At 49.2% G+C, this 16,176-nt stretch overlaps 3 protein-coding genes across 5 annotated transcripts in view; 1 reads left to right on the plus strand and 2 right to left on the minus strand.

The window, feature by feature from the left end:
• Positions 1-1,424: 1,424 nt before the first annotated feature.
• LOC119551837 (otefin) lies at positions 1,425-3,016 on the minus strand. Its single transcript, XM_037861407.1, has one exon. The coding sequence runs from the start codon at positions 2,927-2,929 to the stop codon at positions 1,628-1,630; it is 1,302 nt and encodes a 433-aa protein (XP_037717335.1). The 5' UTR covers positions 2,930-3,016; the 3' UTR covers positions 1,425-1,627.
• A 361-nt stretch (positions 3,017-3,377) lies between these two features.
• LOC119551180 (gamma-secretase subunit pen-2) lies at positions 3,378-4,099 on the plus strand. Its single transcript, XM_037860381.1, has 3 exons — positions 3,378-3,661; positions 3,730-3,834; positions 3,901-4,099. The coding sequence occupies exons 1-3, from the start codon at positions 3,601-3,603 to the stop codon at positions 4,038-4,040; spliced, it is 306 nt and encodes a 101-aa protein (XP_037716309.1). The 5' UTR covers positions 3,378-3,600; the 3' UTR covers positions 4,041-4,099.
• A 355-nt stretch (positions 4,100-4,454) lies between these two features.
• The window catches only part of LOC119551174 (pneumococcal serine-rich repeat protein), an 89,729-nt gene continuing 78,007 nt past the window's right edge, over positions 4,455-16,176 (minus strand). Inside the window, exons 1-10 of one of the 3 annotated variants that reach the window (XM_037860374.1) lie at positions 14,587-14,758; positions 14,133-14,424; positions 11,133-13,647; positions 10,541-10,658; positions 9,254-10,430; positions 8,166-9,168; positions 7,891-8,104; positions 7,560-7,831; positions 6,168-7,432; positions 4,455-6,099 (exon numbers count right to left, since the gene is read on the minus strand). In XM_037860374.1, the coding sequence (XP_037716302.1) occupies positions 6,026-6,099; positions 6,168-7,432; positions 7,560-7,831; positions 7,891-8,104; positions 8,166-9,168; positions 9,254-10,430; positions 10,541-10,658; positions 11,133-13,647; positions 14,133-14,424; positions 14,587-14,607 (6,951 nt within the window). In that variant the 5' untranslated portion in view covers positions 14,608-14,758 and the 3' untranslated portion in view covers positions 4,455-6,025. Of the gene's footprint in view, positions 6,100-6,167; positions 7,433-7,559; positions 7,832-7,890; positions 8,105-8,165; positions 9,169-9,253; positions 10,431-10,540; positions 10,659-11,132; positions 13,648-14,132; positions 14,425-14,586; positions 14,759-16,176 lie in introns of those variants that run through there. The other 2 variants (XM_037860373.1, XM_037860372.1) reach the window with 2 other exon arrangements.

Genomic DNA, 16,176 nt, shown 5'->3' on the forward strand with positions numbered 1-16,176 from the left:
AACAGCAACAGCGACCAACTAGCAACCAGCAACCATCAAACAGCAGCAGCAGTTTCTGTTGTGGTGCAAACGCATTATCGTAAAATTTGCAGTGGAATGTTGCAATATTTTTCGCGAGTCGCAAGCAATTTGCGCGTGAATTATTCCAAACGTTGCATTACAAATGATTTCAGCGGCGACCACAACGACCAGAGTCTTTAATTGGCTCACAACGAGGAAGTCATTGGCCCAGCACATGGCCATTGGCCGCCTCCTCCCGCTTTTCTGGCCCACTCCTTGTTCTCCTTCTGGCCGGGGACGTGATGTAGACAAAAGTTTCGGCTTTGGCCATAAAATCATATTCCACTTGGCGATTTCCATGAATGTCACACTTGAGCGGCACACTGAAGATGGGAAGCTGTTGGTCGCGGGTGTTGCTCTTGGGCGCTGATGTTGCTGCGGGGTTTTCGGTGCTGGTGTTGCTGTTGCAGCTGGACGGTGATGTTGCCTCTGGGTGCTACGACTCTATTAACGTGCCGAGTGCGTGAAACTTTTTGCAGGCTTCCATTTAATTTCCATGGACGATGGAAGATGGCTTGTTGCATTTGCCTAAGCAGCCATTGTTGCCTTTGGCTGGGCATTGCTGTTGCTGTTGCTGTTGCAGTTGCTTTGTTGCCCTGTTGCATGGCTGCTTGGTTGCTTTGTTGCTCTCCGGAGTTGTCGTCTGCATCGTTGCTGCCATGTAGGTAATTCCTGGAAGTTAATTTCATTAAGAGCAACTAGCAATGCGCGGCGTATTTATTAGCCACACGATATATTGTATGGGCCATGGCTTTGTTTTTCAAGGAATCTGCCGCCTGGCTGTTCCATGCATTTGTGGAATTCATCATCGGCGGCGACAGGCGGCCGTGGCAGCAACATCCCATACCATCCCATCCCATCGCAACAGGCATTTCCCCTGAGCAACTGTTGCTGTTGCAATTTTCATAACTTATTGCTGGCATGCAAGGCAGACCCGGATCCGGTCGCGCTAGTTGCCGCTAAATATGGTGCGAAATTTCCTTAAGAAAATGAAGAAATACGCGCAAGTGCGATTTCCAGTTAATATAATTAAACAGCCCAACTCGGCGTAGGGATTTAAAAATAACGCACATTCACCGCGGACTTGTAAAATTCTTATTAATTCTGATTGCAAGGCCAGGATTTCAGATCGCAGCAGGGCTGGAATACAGTCTAGTTGAAGGCAGGGGGACCTTGTTGTCATTGCGCCTCCATTTGGTCACAGTCATGCCGACAAGTGTTGTACACGCATTCCAGATACTTTTCCATCATTAGCCGATCGTCGTCGCTGTTTCTGTTGCTGTTGTCTGTTGATCCGATCTGGGCAAACACCTGCCGCAAGTGGAGTGCATCGAATGCCGTTTGGAGTAAAACATCTGAACAACTGGTCATCTGAGGAGATTCCCTGCAAGTGTGCTTTATTGGAACACGGATAACACGCAGCTTAAATGCTAGTATATCTCAGACTCAAATTACATCGAAACGAGATTCATACAAAGACCGCAGCGGCGGGCCTGTTTACAAAACAAATCCAATAACGTAGAATACAAACTAGTTTACAGATTCGAAAATAGAACATTTAAACAGGTCAGTAGAATATGCAATAAACGCCGATTAACAATACGACCACCAAAAGAATGAACAGCTTCGACTTGATGTGGTACTTCTGCTCCAGGCTGTTCCACCAGCGGCCAAAGGCCACGGACACGCTGTTCTCATCCGAACGAAGCGAGCGTCTGGGACGCGGCTCATAGCCCAGAGATCCGCTGGACGCACTGCCACTGGCCAAAGTGCGTCGGCTGTACGGCCTGCTGCGATCTCCAAGGCGCTCGGACCGCAAACGGGCCAGATTCTGGGCAAATGTGCTCTCATATCTGGACTCCTCAGCCTCGTTTTCGTCGCTCAGCTCGTTGGCATAGGTGCGCTGATAGCTGGGGGAGGAGTACAAGGGCAGCGGCGGAGCCTCGGCAGTTACATAGCCCTGGGCTGCAGTGCGCACAAAGCTGCTATAGCGACCGGGTAATGGGTTGCTTGGTTGGTAGTCGTAGGACCTGGTCGAACTGGTTGCCAGTGATCTGGCAGATGGCACAGATGGGGGCAGCACAGGAGCTGCTGAGGCCTCGTAGACCTGCTGGCGAGGAGGTTCCACCAGCTTGCTTCTGTACTCGTAAGTAGTAGTGCCGCTGCTGGCCAGCTTGGACGAAGCCTTCTCCCTGGCCGCGTGCTGCTGCTCCACGAGATTTGCAGCCTGGGCCAGCTGCTCGTCCTCCTCGTCATCGGACTCGAGCACAATCAGTGAGTTAACCTTGAGGTAGTTGTCCTCACGATCAGTGCGCTTAGATGGAGCCGGCTCCTCGGCAATGGTTTGTGGCTTCTTCACCGGCTTCACCGTCTCCACCGGCTTGCTTTGGGATCCAGTGGACGTGGTGGAGGTGCGTCGCGTTTGTATGGGTGGGGCAGCAGCCGGCAAGGGCTTCCTGGCGACCACCGGCTCCTCGTTTCGACGGCGGTCGGCGACTACCGGCTCCTCGTTTCGACGGCGATCGGCAGCCACCGGCTCCTCAGGGCGTCGGCGCTCGGCTTCCTTGGCCTCAGTGGCGGCAATGGTGCGACGAGCCTTGGTCGCAGGAGCCACTTTATTCCCGTCCAGCTTGTCTACCGGCGTGGATGCGGCCGCCGGAGCAGAGGCGACTGGAGCCAGTGTCTCGCGTCGGCTGCTCTTCTTGGGACTTCCGGCCGGCGAGCCCTGGCCGCCAATGGAGGCGCGCAAACGCTTCACCAGCACCTTGCGGCTGCTGTCCGTCACCGGGATGTTGGGCAGCCCCTGGGCCAGCATCTTGGCGCGCAACTCTGCATTGGACAGCGAATCAAAATCGTCTACATCGGCCATTGTTTCCTGGGTTTTCACACACACTTTTCGTAAATCGTTGAAATTGAAATCGGCGTCACTTTTACGCGGTGTGTGCTAAATAGTGATGGGTGCGGTGCTAGCAATCGATATCACCGATGCGGTCGTTTTGCAACACTGAAAAGGCACAGGATAACAGTTGACTTTAAAAAAACTATAACTAACTATATATATAATTATATAAACTTTATTGAGTGTCTTGATAAAATAATATTAATTTTTCAATGTTGTATTTGTCACACCTTCCTTACCTTGATGTTAGCCAAAGTTTCACGCGAATAGAAAAAATCGAATTGTATACGTTTTAATTAATATTTGCTTAATTTTTTCCTTATGTTCCAACTATTTTAATATTAACTGTAATATCTTTAAAAGAAAAACAGTGATCTGAAAGTCACAGCTCAGCTCATCCCTATTTCGATAACAGGCGAGAGTGAGTCTATCGGTTTCTGCAATTAAGAAAATCAACAAAACACAACATCGGGGCATAAAACATAAACTATTAAACTTGTAACCATTATTTACCTACAAATGAGTGTTCTTTGTTAATTAATTGAGATAGAGTATAGTTAAGTTTATTAAATAAGCATACATTGGGAGCAAGGGAAATTGAAAAACAAAGGAATACCCACACACCTTAGAAAAGATTAATCATGGACATCTCAAAGGCACCTAATCCACGAAAACTGGACCTTTGTCGCAAATATTTCTTTGGTAAGCACACTTAATAATAATAATAAAAGGGGTTATCCTAATCTGTTTTTTAAATTATCCGACTTTAGCTGGTTTTGCCTTCCTGCCTTTCGTGTGGGCCATCAACGTTTGCTGGTTTTTCCAGGAGGCCTTCCATAAGCCCCCGTATCCGGAACAGAGTCAGATAAAGAGATGTAAGAGTACCCCTAGTTGAATTCATATAAAGCCATCTAACATTATACTTTTCCAACCTCCAACAGTTGTAATATACTCTGCGGTGGGGACTTTATTCTGGCTCATAGTACTGACTGCTTGGATAGTGATATTCCAGACGAATCGCACAGCTTGGGGCGCCACAGCCGATTATATGAGCTTTATCATACCCCTGGGCAGTGCTTAACAAAGAACCCTAGAAATAACTAACTTATGATATTAAAAAAGACTTAATCCCAAATATAACAACGTTTATTATTAACGCCCCATTCCATAAAACCCATAAAATACAAAACAACTGCTTGATTTAATTACATATTTTTTATTCACATCTAAAGCTGTTTTTGTTTTTTATAATTTTCTGTATACTTTAAATATGTGTACTATATTTTGTTGAAATTTCTTAGCCGCTAGTTATGTGTTTTGTTCATATTCGTCCATATTTGTATGCTTGATTTAGCTTAGTTAGCCGTTTTGTGGATTACATTCTTTGCTTAGATACAATTTCATTGTTTCGAATTCAATTCAATGCGCTCTATCCTTCTCTAAAATACATATTTTGTATAAAACTCTGCTTGTACCATTACATAAGCCATGATGGTAATTTGTTAAACCCCATTTAATTGTTATGTTGTGTGTTTGTATCCGTGAATCGAATGCTTCTATGATTTGATTACAAATTGCATTGAGAATGTCAAAAAACCTAGCGACTCTAAATGGGTGTAAGGAAAACACTCGCTCATCTACACATGAAGACATAATTCAAATTGCTATTATGCGGTAATTCGCTTTCGTTTCGTTTACGGGCTGCAGCAAATGCTGCAAGCACGTGTAGTACATTACAATATGATGCATTTAATGTTTATAACACGAACTTGGTGGCATTGCACTGGGCAAGGCCACCAAATCAATCAGTGGAACTAATTTACAATACAAAAGACTCGCTTTAAGGTATATTTACAATCAATACTTGTTTTTTATTTGTAAGTTCTAAAGAATAATTAATGTGTGTGTGTTTGGGGCAGGATGTGGGAGTTTGGGTATGGGGATTCGTGTTTGTTTTTGGGGGAGCTTAGGCTAGAGAACATTAAGTGCCATAAATCACGCGTGTAGAGTCTATGAAGCGGCTAGTGAACTACTACACACCCACATTCACATAGATAATCGTTTAATTACACATATATCTCGCCTTTGTTACCATATCATATATGCATATGCGTATAAATATTTAAAGTACAAATTGATGCTTAGAAACAATTTAAATTAGTGTGCGGCTGCTGGCCGAAAAATTCATCGTAGTCATTCACGGATAACTTATAACATAGAAACTACGGATACGAGTAGTACACACATAGATATAGATTTAGATACACATAATATATATATATATATATATTTATAAGATTTGAATGGGCGGCGCGCCCAATTTGTCTTTTAGATGCAAATCCCGCGCAGCTCCATCCGCAACACAGATAAGGATAATTAATACACACGCTAAATGCTAATCTTGTACGTCCTACTTGCATAATTTAATCATTTAGAATCTTTTAGTTAAACAATATCCATACATTTAGTTTCTTAATTTCGTTCCGCTTTCGTTTAATATATATTTTTACAAAGAAATCAACACACTACAGTATCGGGTTGTTTTGTATGTTTCATGTTATCTGTTTGTTTGTTTGTTCATGTTCGGTTTACGCCTCTCTCGTATGATATAAATATAAATATAGATATCTATATGCAGATGCAAATACACTTAGGAAAAAGTCGCTATAGGTAGTTATGCTATATATATTTATATATGTATAGGTTGTATGTGGTAATAGTAGTGATACCTTAGGCTAGTTATAGTTAACCACGTTGAACGAAACATCAAAAAATACTTATGCATATAAATAGTCGATTCTGTGTTCCTCTCGGTTCCTCGACCGCCGACGCATCAGCATCGAGGGGAATCCTCTAGAGGCAGCCAAGACAGCGACAGATTTCGACGGGAAGAGGTTGGAATCCAACGGGGAACAAAGCCTTATCCTGCTCCCACGGCTGCATCGCTGTCCCTGGGGATCTCGGAAATTAGCAAATGCACTCTGGGCAGGCACCGTCGCATTGCGCTCCACACTAGTTGTTCTTCACGTTATACGCCTTCTTCTCGTTGCTGCCGTTCAGTGGATCTCATTTCGACGGACCCGGCGGAAACGGGTTTATCACAGCTACAGCAGCCGCCTGCTGGCTAGCCAAAACAGCCGCTATGGGTGGAAAAGACAAAGTTGGATCAGTATTTAACTCCTGGCACTGGAGGCTACTTGCTACTCACCTCCATAGGGCGCCGGGTACATGGGATAGCCGAGGCCGACGTGCGTGTGGTGGTGGGTGTGCACATGGCGCTGTGGCGGTGGACTGCGCGAGTCGGCGGCACCTGCACCGCCTCCTCCCGCCGCGCCATTGCCCGCAGCGCCTCCCACACTGCCCACGGCTCCATTGCCTGGTGGTCCATTTGGCGGCGGACCGCCGGGCATCGACTGCTTGTGGCCGTCCAAGGACGAACCGGGCGTTATTCCGCCGTGTCCTTTCGGGCCGGAGAGATCCGGCTTGCTGCCGGGCGCCGGGCCCATTCCTCCGGGTGGTGGCTGTAGGTTCAGCGGCACACCGCCCGCAGACCCAGGTGCCGAGCCGGGCTGCTGGTTGGGACCGCTGCCGGGGCCGAGGACACCGGAAACAGGTCCGGATCCTGGGCCGCTGCTCGTGGGTCCGCCCTGTTGGGGCGGCCCGATGCTGGGACTGCTGACGCTCACCTTGACGGGGCCGCTGCCGCTGGTGGGCGACTTGAGGGCCCGTTCGCTGAGCTCGTGGATCTTGTGGGTGGTGTAGTACTGACTGGCCGCATGGTGCAGTGCATCCAGGGCCTTGGTGCCGGTGTTGCGCGAGAGATCTTCGGGGGCATGATAGCGCGGGATGGGCAGGTGATATGGTGCCGTATTGTACGGACCGGCGGCTGACATCAACACGTTGCGGTACATCGGATGATTGGGATCGAACCCAAAGGGTGTCGGGGAAATGTATGAGGGGTGGAGGAAGTACTGCGACGTCGGTGGTGGTGGCGGACCCTGCGTCTCCATGGTCGGCTTCTGGCCCTCTTGTTTCACCTTTAGCGGCTGATCGTCATCGCCGCCCTTTTGTTTGGGCGAATCCTTTGTCAGGTTGGTGGCCTTGTTGTTGGCCGCCGCACTTGCCGCCTGCGACTGCTTAAGTTTTTGCTGCTGCTGCTGCTGCTGTTGTTGCTGCTGCTGTTGTTGTTGCTGCTGCTGTTGTTGCTGCTGCTGCTGATGTTGTTGCTGCTGCTGCTGTTGGTGTTGCTGTTGAAGGTGCTGATGATGCTGCTGAATCGCCTGCTGTTGCTGCTGGGCCATTTGCATCTGCTGTTGTTGTTGCTGCTGCTGCTGTTGCTGCGCCGATGACATGCCGGGCTCATCCTTGTGCATCATACCGGGATGAGGTTGCAGGCCTCCACTGGCGGCGTTCTGAGCTGCCGCGGCAGCAGCTGCAGCCGCCTGATTTTGTCGCCCTGTGAACATGTAGTACCTGATGGGAGAGGGGATTATATTAGTCATCTATTCTCTTATAATTATCTAGATTTCACAGAACATGTATGAAAGCTTTACACTTTTCTATCAAGGTGTTTGGCAAAAGGTATAATATAATAAATTACCGTCTCAGGTCCTCGTCGCGCGCCTGCTGCACTGCCGCCAGGCTCATAGAGTGGCGCTGATAGATGGTGGGATAGGCGCCCAGTGCCTGCAGATCCTTGGGATGCAGGGCATGCGGCTGCTGTGGCTGCGGGGGTGGCAGCTGTTGTTGTTGGGGTTGCGGCGCCGGCTGCTGTTGTGGTGGCTGATGTTGCTGGCCCGGATTTGAATTGGGCTCCTGCTTGATCTCCTGCTTGGTCATGGGCTCCTGCTTGATCAGCTTGTTGGCAATCATCTAAGAGGAACATATTTCATTAGTTTCGGCAAAAGAAGAGACCAGATATAAAAACTCACCTGCTGCTGTGGTGGCATGTGCTTGGGCTGGTCGTGCGGACTGGGACTCTCCTTTAGACGCTCCTCCTTGATACTGATCCCCGACAGCTGTTGCGCCTGTGAGCTGGGCGGCAGACCTGGGTGCCCGCCTAGTTTGGCGGCCTCTTCGGAAGCCACAATAGAAACTGACCCAAAGTTGGGGTCAACATTGTACGGATACGCAGGCGGAATAAAGCTGCAAGTAATTGATTGGTTAGTAATGCATCGGCAATTACAATGATCGTCCGGAATCTTACTTGAAGGGATAAAAGTGAGGCATGCCTTTGCCGGGTCCAGGACCGCCTAGACCGGCTGCCCCCAGCGCCGAGAGACCACCTAGACCAGGTGGCAGAGCTCCTGGCGGCGGTCCAGATACTGCACTGAGGTTCACCGGTGGCGGCTGAGATCCCGGCTGCGAGGTGGGAGGTCCAACGACCTCCTTGCCATTGTTCTCCGATCCTGGCTGTTGGCCCTGCTGCTGCTGTTGCGGAGGCTGCTGACCCGGCTGTGGCTGTGGTTTGGTCATCAGATCCAACGGTGGATCCTTGTTCTTGCCACTGTAGTCCGCCAGGTGAGCGGCCACCGATTGCTGACCAGGTGGACCCAGCAGGTGACTCGGGGGCTGTGAGGTAGGCGGAGGAGGACCCTGCTGCATCTGCTGCTGTTGTTGAGCTTGTGTCAATGCAGGTGGCAATCCAGGTGGCTTGCCTGGCTCCGTCTGTACCATGTATTGAGGCTGTTGTTGCTGCTGCTGCGGTGGTGGTGGTGCCTGCTGCTGAGACGGGTAAAACTGGTACATGCCCGGCACATACATGTTGGGAGCCGGAGCTGGTGGGACACCAACAACGCCCACCTCCGGTGGCTTCTTGCCCATCAACTCGATGTGCTTGGCCGCCACCACCTGGCCCACTGACTTGTCCAGGAGCTCCTGCTCGGCCACTGGCGTGGAGTCATCGGAGATATCACTGTAGGCCGGACTCTGCACATCTTCGCGGGAAACACGACCCTCAAAGTCACTAGGTCCGGGTGACTTGCGGTTCTTCTTCTGTTTACTGCCAGCGGCGTTCACGCTTACGGATCCAAATCCAGGCGAAGTCTTCAATCCGGCCTGCTGGGCGTACGCCGATGCCGTCTGCTGATCCTGGACATGACTCGGCGGCCTTGGGGGCGACTGTTGCGTCTGTGGATTAACCGGTGGCTGACCTGGCTGCTGCATGGGATTTCCATCCGGAGGGCCAAAGCGCAGAACTCCCGCTTTAACTAAAGAGGAGATAAAAGAAAAGTTAACACACAGCTAATGAAATGAAAACCCATCCAGAAAATCAACAGGCTGTCAAGTACTTACGTGCTCCCTGCTGCAACAATGCCTGCTGCTGCTGATCGGACAACATTGCCGGCAGACCACCCATTAGCTGTTGCTGGTGCTGTGACAGAGCCTGTCCAGAGATTCCAGCGGTGATGCTGCCTCCGGCCACTGGTTGCTGCTGCTGCTGCAGGTTGCTTGGCGGCCCACTGCCTCCTGGGGCGAGCAATTGTTGTTGCTGCTGTGTAGGAGGCTGCTGCTGCTGTGTCGCGGCATTCGGCCCCGCTGTCAGTGGAAGATTGCCCAGCGGCAATACTGACGATGCAGATTGCTCTGCTCCAGGTGTAGTCACTGCGCAAATGGGTACTGGAGCTGGTGGAGTGGCTGGTGGGGGTGCAGAAATTGGCGCTGTAGATTGCGTCTCTACCACAGAGGGGGTGGTACTAGGGGCGGCAATGGATACCGATCCAGTAGCTGGTGTCGTGGGTGCAGCACTGCCATTGGTGACGGGATTGCTGGAATTGGCGGTGGGCGTGTTCGGGGGTATTGCCACGGTTCCCTGACCCGCTGATGGCGCCGTCGCTGGGGGTGCTGTTAATGTGACAGATGCTCCTGCTCCCGCTCCACTTGCAACTCCTGGAGAGGGCGGCGTGGCCGGCTCCTCGGGCGCTTGCATCGAGTCCTCGTCCATGGAGCTTGCACCACCGCCCGCTCCGTGGGCATGGGACTGGTGATAGCGCAGCCCGTTGGCGTGCTTGTACTTCTTGCTGCAGTCCTGCTCGGGACACTCGAGCAGAACCGGGGAGATCGCGCAGGGCGAGGCAGTCTTACATTTCTTGGTGCTGATCTGCACATTGAGGCCGGTGACCGGGTTGAGCAGGCTTTGCGGCTGCGTGGCCAGGCCACCGCCGCTGGCCGAGATGGGGATGCCGCTGGCGTTCACCATGTTCACTCCACCAGCTCCGCCGATACCGCCAGACGCTCCGTCCGCCGCATCGCCATTGAGCGGTGAAGGCGCCTCGTCCTTGGACTTGCGCTTCTCAGGACGCGGCGGCAAGAACGCTGTAGGAGATGTACTAGGCGTGGCCCCGCCTCCATTGCCCGACGAGCTGCTGTTGCTATTCGCTGCCGCATTGCCAGAGGCACTGCGCGTCGCTCCGCGTCCCTTGGTGGCACCATTGCGTAGCTTTGAGTGCACCTGGGCGTGTGAGAAGTAAATCTGTAAGTGAGTGGACATATAAATTAACAATCGATTATATTTCGTTTTTAAAACTCATTTTATAAGTTTCCTTTCCAATTTGTTTACGAAATATACAGAATTGTACATACCGAGCTTCTGGTCTCGGTGAAGTTGCTCAGGTCGGGCGTGAGACCTGCACTACGTCCGCGCTTGCCGCGTCCCTTTGGAGTTCGAGAATCTAATTCTTCAGTTGGTGAATCACAGAATCTGAAATACAGGAAAAGAAATGAGTAATCAGCACTTCCAAGGCTAGCACTGTTGTGTGCAGTCCCCACAGATATCGAATTTCTTTAGTCTAAACAAACCACATACGTGGGAATCTTGATTGGCACATTAAGCATTTAACTCATAAATAATCATTTTTCTAATCAAACAGAAAATGAATGCTACGGCTTATTTGGACTTAAAAAACTGTTTAGATTAACAATCACAAATGCTTGAGGAGCTTAGAGATATAGTGCACTTAGATTCCGTACCTATTTATTTATTTATCCATTACATGGATACTTTTCAAACTGATCCCCAAAAAATGGGTAGAAAAGATAAATCAAAATAAAAACTTGCAACATAATATTGAAAGGCATCTTTATTAATTTATCTAATCTCTACAATAATTTTGGAAACAGTTTGAAAAGCATATCACCATAAGACTCAACTCAATTCCCAGCCACACCAACTCACCTTGGAGGAGCCCAATCGTGTCGGGTGCAGTCGAGCAAAGTGCCCACGTAGGTCTTTCCCCGCCACGTGACGTTGACCACGAGAACGCCGCCCTCGGTCTCGTGCCACACGATCCCCTCGAGGGTTACGGAGGTGCCCGGTTCGCAAGGCCCCAGGCAGTCTGGTTCGGTGATGGTGCCCACCGAGGTACCGATGCAGATGTCTACCATCTCCTTGCCGCCGCCTGTTCCGCTAGCTCCGGCTTCGTGCTTGGCCCTTTTGGCGGGGGGCGATTTGGTATCCTCGTCGCCTGCTCCTGCGCTGCCAGCCGGCACCGAGATCGTGTGGTGCATGGTGGCTGAGATCATGCCGGGTGCCATCAACTTGGCCTGCGCCGCAGCACCTGCCTTGCCCTCCGATCCGCCGCTGCCGCCGGAAGAGCTGTTTTGGCCCTGATTCGAGTTGGCGACACTCCCGCTGTAACTATTGGAAGCGGCAGCCGCTGCCAGTTGGGCGGCTATGTGTGAGGAGATTTTAATGCTGCCGGCGGATTCCTTTCCCGGCGGTCCCGGTGCATTGGCACCACCTCCCGATCCCCCCACGCCGCCGGCATTACTGCTAGCCAGTTGGGAGGCATTGTTGGATGTGGCTCCGGTGGCCGCCAGTAGAGAGGCTGCCGCTGGCACCCCTGTCGAAGGTGATCCGCCCGAGGGTGAGCCCGCTGAAGGTGTGAACACACCCGGTGGCACTGCCGACAAGGAAGATGAACCACTGGTTTGGCCAGCTGGGCCACTCGAATTCGAGTTGCCACCGGAGTTGGACATGTGTGCGGCGCGCCGTATGCAGGCGTGGTGAGAGCACGGAGCTCCAACCTCTCCGTTGCAGGAGCAGGTTGATCCTCCAGCTCCCGAACCGGAACCCTTTTCTGGCGTATCCTTCTCTCCGGCCGCTGAGGCAGCCGCCGCCGACTTGTCCACCGACATGCGATTGGAATGTGCGTTCTTGTCCTTGGTCTTCTCTCGCCGATGACCCGAACTGCCGCGCTTAGTGCCCTGCGGCGTGGACTGACTGCCGCCAGAGGAGCCTCCTCCGCTGGCATGGCCACCGGTATTGTTCTGGCTCCCTCCTCCGGACGAGGAGGAGCCACTCCCGGCACTCGCATTGTTCAGGTGCTTCTTGCTGCTGCCCGACGAACTGCCGCTACTGGAGGAGCTGCCGCTACTTGCACTGCTCGACGAATTATTGCCTCCCAGGGAAGACGCATTGGTGGAACTGGAACCGGAGCCGGAACTCCCATCCTCGTTGGCCGAGTTATTTGATCCGGCGCCCAGGGCTCCGTTCTGCTGCTGGTCGGTGGCCTTCACAATCTCGTGCTTGGCCTCCGAGCTCTTGGTGCCCGGCTTGGTGCGCTTGATCTTCATTTTGAGTCCTTTGTCGAGCGTCGCCTGGTGGTCTATGGACATCTTTGCGCTCGATTTGCCACTGGAGGAGCTGGAGCTGTTACCGCTACCGCTTCCGCTGTTGCCGCCTTGCGAACTCGGCGGCCCACCGGCGTTTGTGTTGTTGTTGCTCCCGCTACCGCTTCCGCTGTTTCCTGCGCTGCTGCCCGAGCCGCTGCCTCCGGTTCCGCTGCTGTTGTTGTTGCTGTTGCTTGTGTTGTTGCCGCCGCTGCCGCTGCCCGTTTGCGAGGACATGCCGCCAGCGGAGAATTTGGAGTTCTGTTGTCCACTGCCAGCCACTGTAGCTGCTGCTGCTCCTGCCGACGAGGACACTAGGCTGCCGCCCTTGGAGAACCCGGCAAATGTCGAGGATGACAATGTGCTGCCGGCTCCAGCTCCCGCTGCACCGTTTGCGTTCCCGCTTCCACTCCCCGATCCACTCAGGGACTTGGAGCTACTGTTCAGTGGACTCGGACTGTTCAGTTGAGCCACCAAAGCAGACTTGTAGCCCTTGGAACTGCTGCCGCTGCTGCTCGAGTGATGGTGGTGATGGTGATGATGCTTCCCCGAAGAAGAGGAGGATGTGGAGGACGAGGAAGAGGTTGATCCCTTGGCCACCACGTTCGCACTGCCACCACTGGGCGCTGCAGCTGCTGACGAGGATGATGAGGAGGAGGAGTTAGCTCCGCCACTGGCCACCGGCTGGCGTGTGAACTTAATTGTGGTTGGCGAGGTGGCCGACAAATTGCTGTGCAATGTGGTCTTGTGCGATTTATGCGACGATGATGATGATCCCGCCGCCGCTGCTGCTGAGGATGACGTGGATGAAGATCCGCTCTTGGAGGAAGATGAGGAGGATGTGGAGGAGCTGGTTGCCTGCTTGGCATTTAGCGCGGTAGCCTGGTTGCCACCACCCGAAGAATGCGCCGACTTTTCGATGTCCGCGTCCAAGTCGTCCAGCAGCTCTGGTATGCCGCCAATGTTCCACTCGTCCTCGTACTCAAAGTTCGTGTCCTTTGACTCGCTCGAGTTGGAGCTGCTCGACGAGGAGAGCGACGAGGAGGAGGAGTTGCAAGCGGGGCTCTTGCCAGGTAGTTCTGCGGAGGGAGAAGGGGAAGAGAGGGATTAGGTGAGAGTTGCCGCGTCAGTGCATGGGGGGCAGTGGCGTATAAGGGGGGTTATATCAGAGGGATAAAATATCAAATCTACTTAAGTTTTAATTTTTCTTTTTATGCAAATTTTGAGTATAAAAAATGGTATTTAAGTGCATACATACAAGGATATATTTGATTTTTTTTTTTTTACATGGTTTGTTCTTTCCATGTTGGTTTTAAATAATCATCGTAGGGGTTTGTAAAGTATTTTTGACTTTTAAAGAACCATGATGTATTAAAGTAAATAAAAAAAATGAAAGTCCAAATGATTTTATGATAATTACAACAATAACCAACATGTGCTAAGGGATTATTTCGTTTACTGAACTACATATCTCACCCCCTTTCAAAATATGTAACCCAGCCTGCATACGCCACTGTTGATTAAACAGAGAAAGAGAGCCAGCGAGAGATTTGCAGTTACTTACTCGTGTTTGTGTGCTTCTTGATCGCACTGGAGTTGTTGTTGTTGTTATTGTGGTTGCTCCTCTGATTATTCGCCGATGCTGCTGCCGCAGTTGTTGTTGTTGCCTTCGTTTTGTTATTGAAATTCAGCGCTTGGTTCGCCGTTGTCGCCGTCGATGTTGTTGTTGCTGCTGCCGCTGTTCCTGTTGTTGCCGTTGCTGTAGCTGTAGCTGCTCCTGCCGCACTTAAATTAGCTAACAATTTATTATTCTTAATATTGCTTTCTGTTGCTACGTTGCTGCTATTCAGGGCCACCTGCGAATGCAGAAAGAAAGAAGAAATCCAACAAAATAAGTAACAGCCGAATGCATGTGTATGGGTGTGAGTGCGTGTGCATGTGTGAGGAGTAGGGCAAGAGGAAAACTCCAAAAATCTCTCAAATAGAAATTGTAATTTCGTCCGCCGCTTTCGCTTTACCTTTGCCAACTTCTTTTCCATTCCATAACCATAATTAGCGCATAGTTTTTGGCCTATGTGGTATTACTAATGTTTTAATTTACAGAAAAACAAAAAACGAAAACAATAAATAAATAAGCAACGTCGTATTCCTCTCGATTATTTTGCGCGAGCCTTCTCCGCGGCGTCCTTTTCGACTGAAACGGAAAACCAACACAAAAAAAAAGGGAGCTGAGCCGGAGAGCAACCACCGAAAACGGCATGGGAGAAGAGAGGAAGAGAGAGAAGAGCGGCGGAGAGAAGCAGGCAAAAACAAAACGCTTTTAGTGTTGGAAAACACGAAAGGCCTGTAAGTAACTGACATTTATATTTGTTCATTGATCTCGATTATGTTTTTCTCCCATTTCGACTAATAAATCACTAGACTACTGCCTCAATAAACCAATAACAAAGAGTAGAGAGTGTAGTTTGCTGGTCAGTTTGTTATCGCCTCCTTCGCTTATCGCACACTGCAAAAGTGTAGTGGCCACTTGAGAAAGCAGCCCGAAAAAAAACGGCACTTGAGTGGGCCAAAATGATGACAATAAAATAATTACGCTCTTATCGCCCACTAAATGTATAGAGTGGAAATGGAGGGGGCAGGTGGATAAACAGTGTTGTCAACTATTAGACACCCCATATAAGCTATAAACACTTGCCAAGAATAAGTAGCCAAACAACACTTTTATTACTGTCAATAAAAATATAATCTCTCTTTAAATTATTGTGTAGCCAAAAATAAAGAATCTTTAAATTTCTAATGACGTCTAAGAATTTATTTTTCTACTTAAACCGTTAAAATGTTAATAAAGATGTCATTAAAACTAAGTTGAAAACACAAATTTTAGAAGATTAGTTTCAGGAACTAAAAAAATGAATCGAATATTTGTTACAAGTTTTAGAAAAACTGATATAATTCAAAACATTAAATTTAAAACGATAAATCCAAGAAAAAATGAAATTTTATAAAATATCTGATAATCTACAAGGTGTTTAATCCTGATTAAATCTTATCAATTTTTAATACAACTGGTTAATAGCTTAACAGGATCAAGTAATTATATACTTACTATTCATACTTGGTCAGATACTGTCGATAAAAATATAATCTCTCTTTAAATTATTGTGTAGTCAAAAATAAAGCATCTTTAAATTTCAAATGACGTCTAAGAATTTATTTTTCTACTTAAACCGTTAAAATGTTAACAAAGATGTCATCAAAAATAAGTTGAAAACACAAATTTTAGAAGCTTAGTCTCAGGATCGAATCAAATGAATTGAATATTTGAAAAATGTTAACATTTTAAATGGGGTTACCAATCGAATTTACACTTGTTATAAGTTTTAGAAATACTGATATAATTTAAAACATAAAATTACAAATCTAAGTTAAATCCAACCAAAAATGAAATTTAATAAAGTATCTGATAATCTACAAGTTTAATCCTGATTAAATCTTATGAGTTTTTAATAGAACTAGTTAATAGTCTAACAAGATCAAGTAATTATTTATGTACTATTCATACTTGGTCAGAGACTTGTGACCAAAGCACTTTTAAGTAGGCATATCTA

This window comes from Drosophila subpulchrella, chromosome 2R (genome assembly GCF_014743375.2).
Source record: "Drosophila subpulchrella strain 33 F10 #4 breed RU33 chromosome 2R, RU_Dsub_v1.1 Primary Assembly, whole genome shotgun sequence".
Taxonomy (NCBI): domain Eukaryota; kingdom Metazoa; phylum Arthropoda; class Insecta; order Diptera; family Drosophilidae; genus Drosophila; species Drosophila subpulchrella.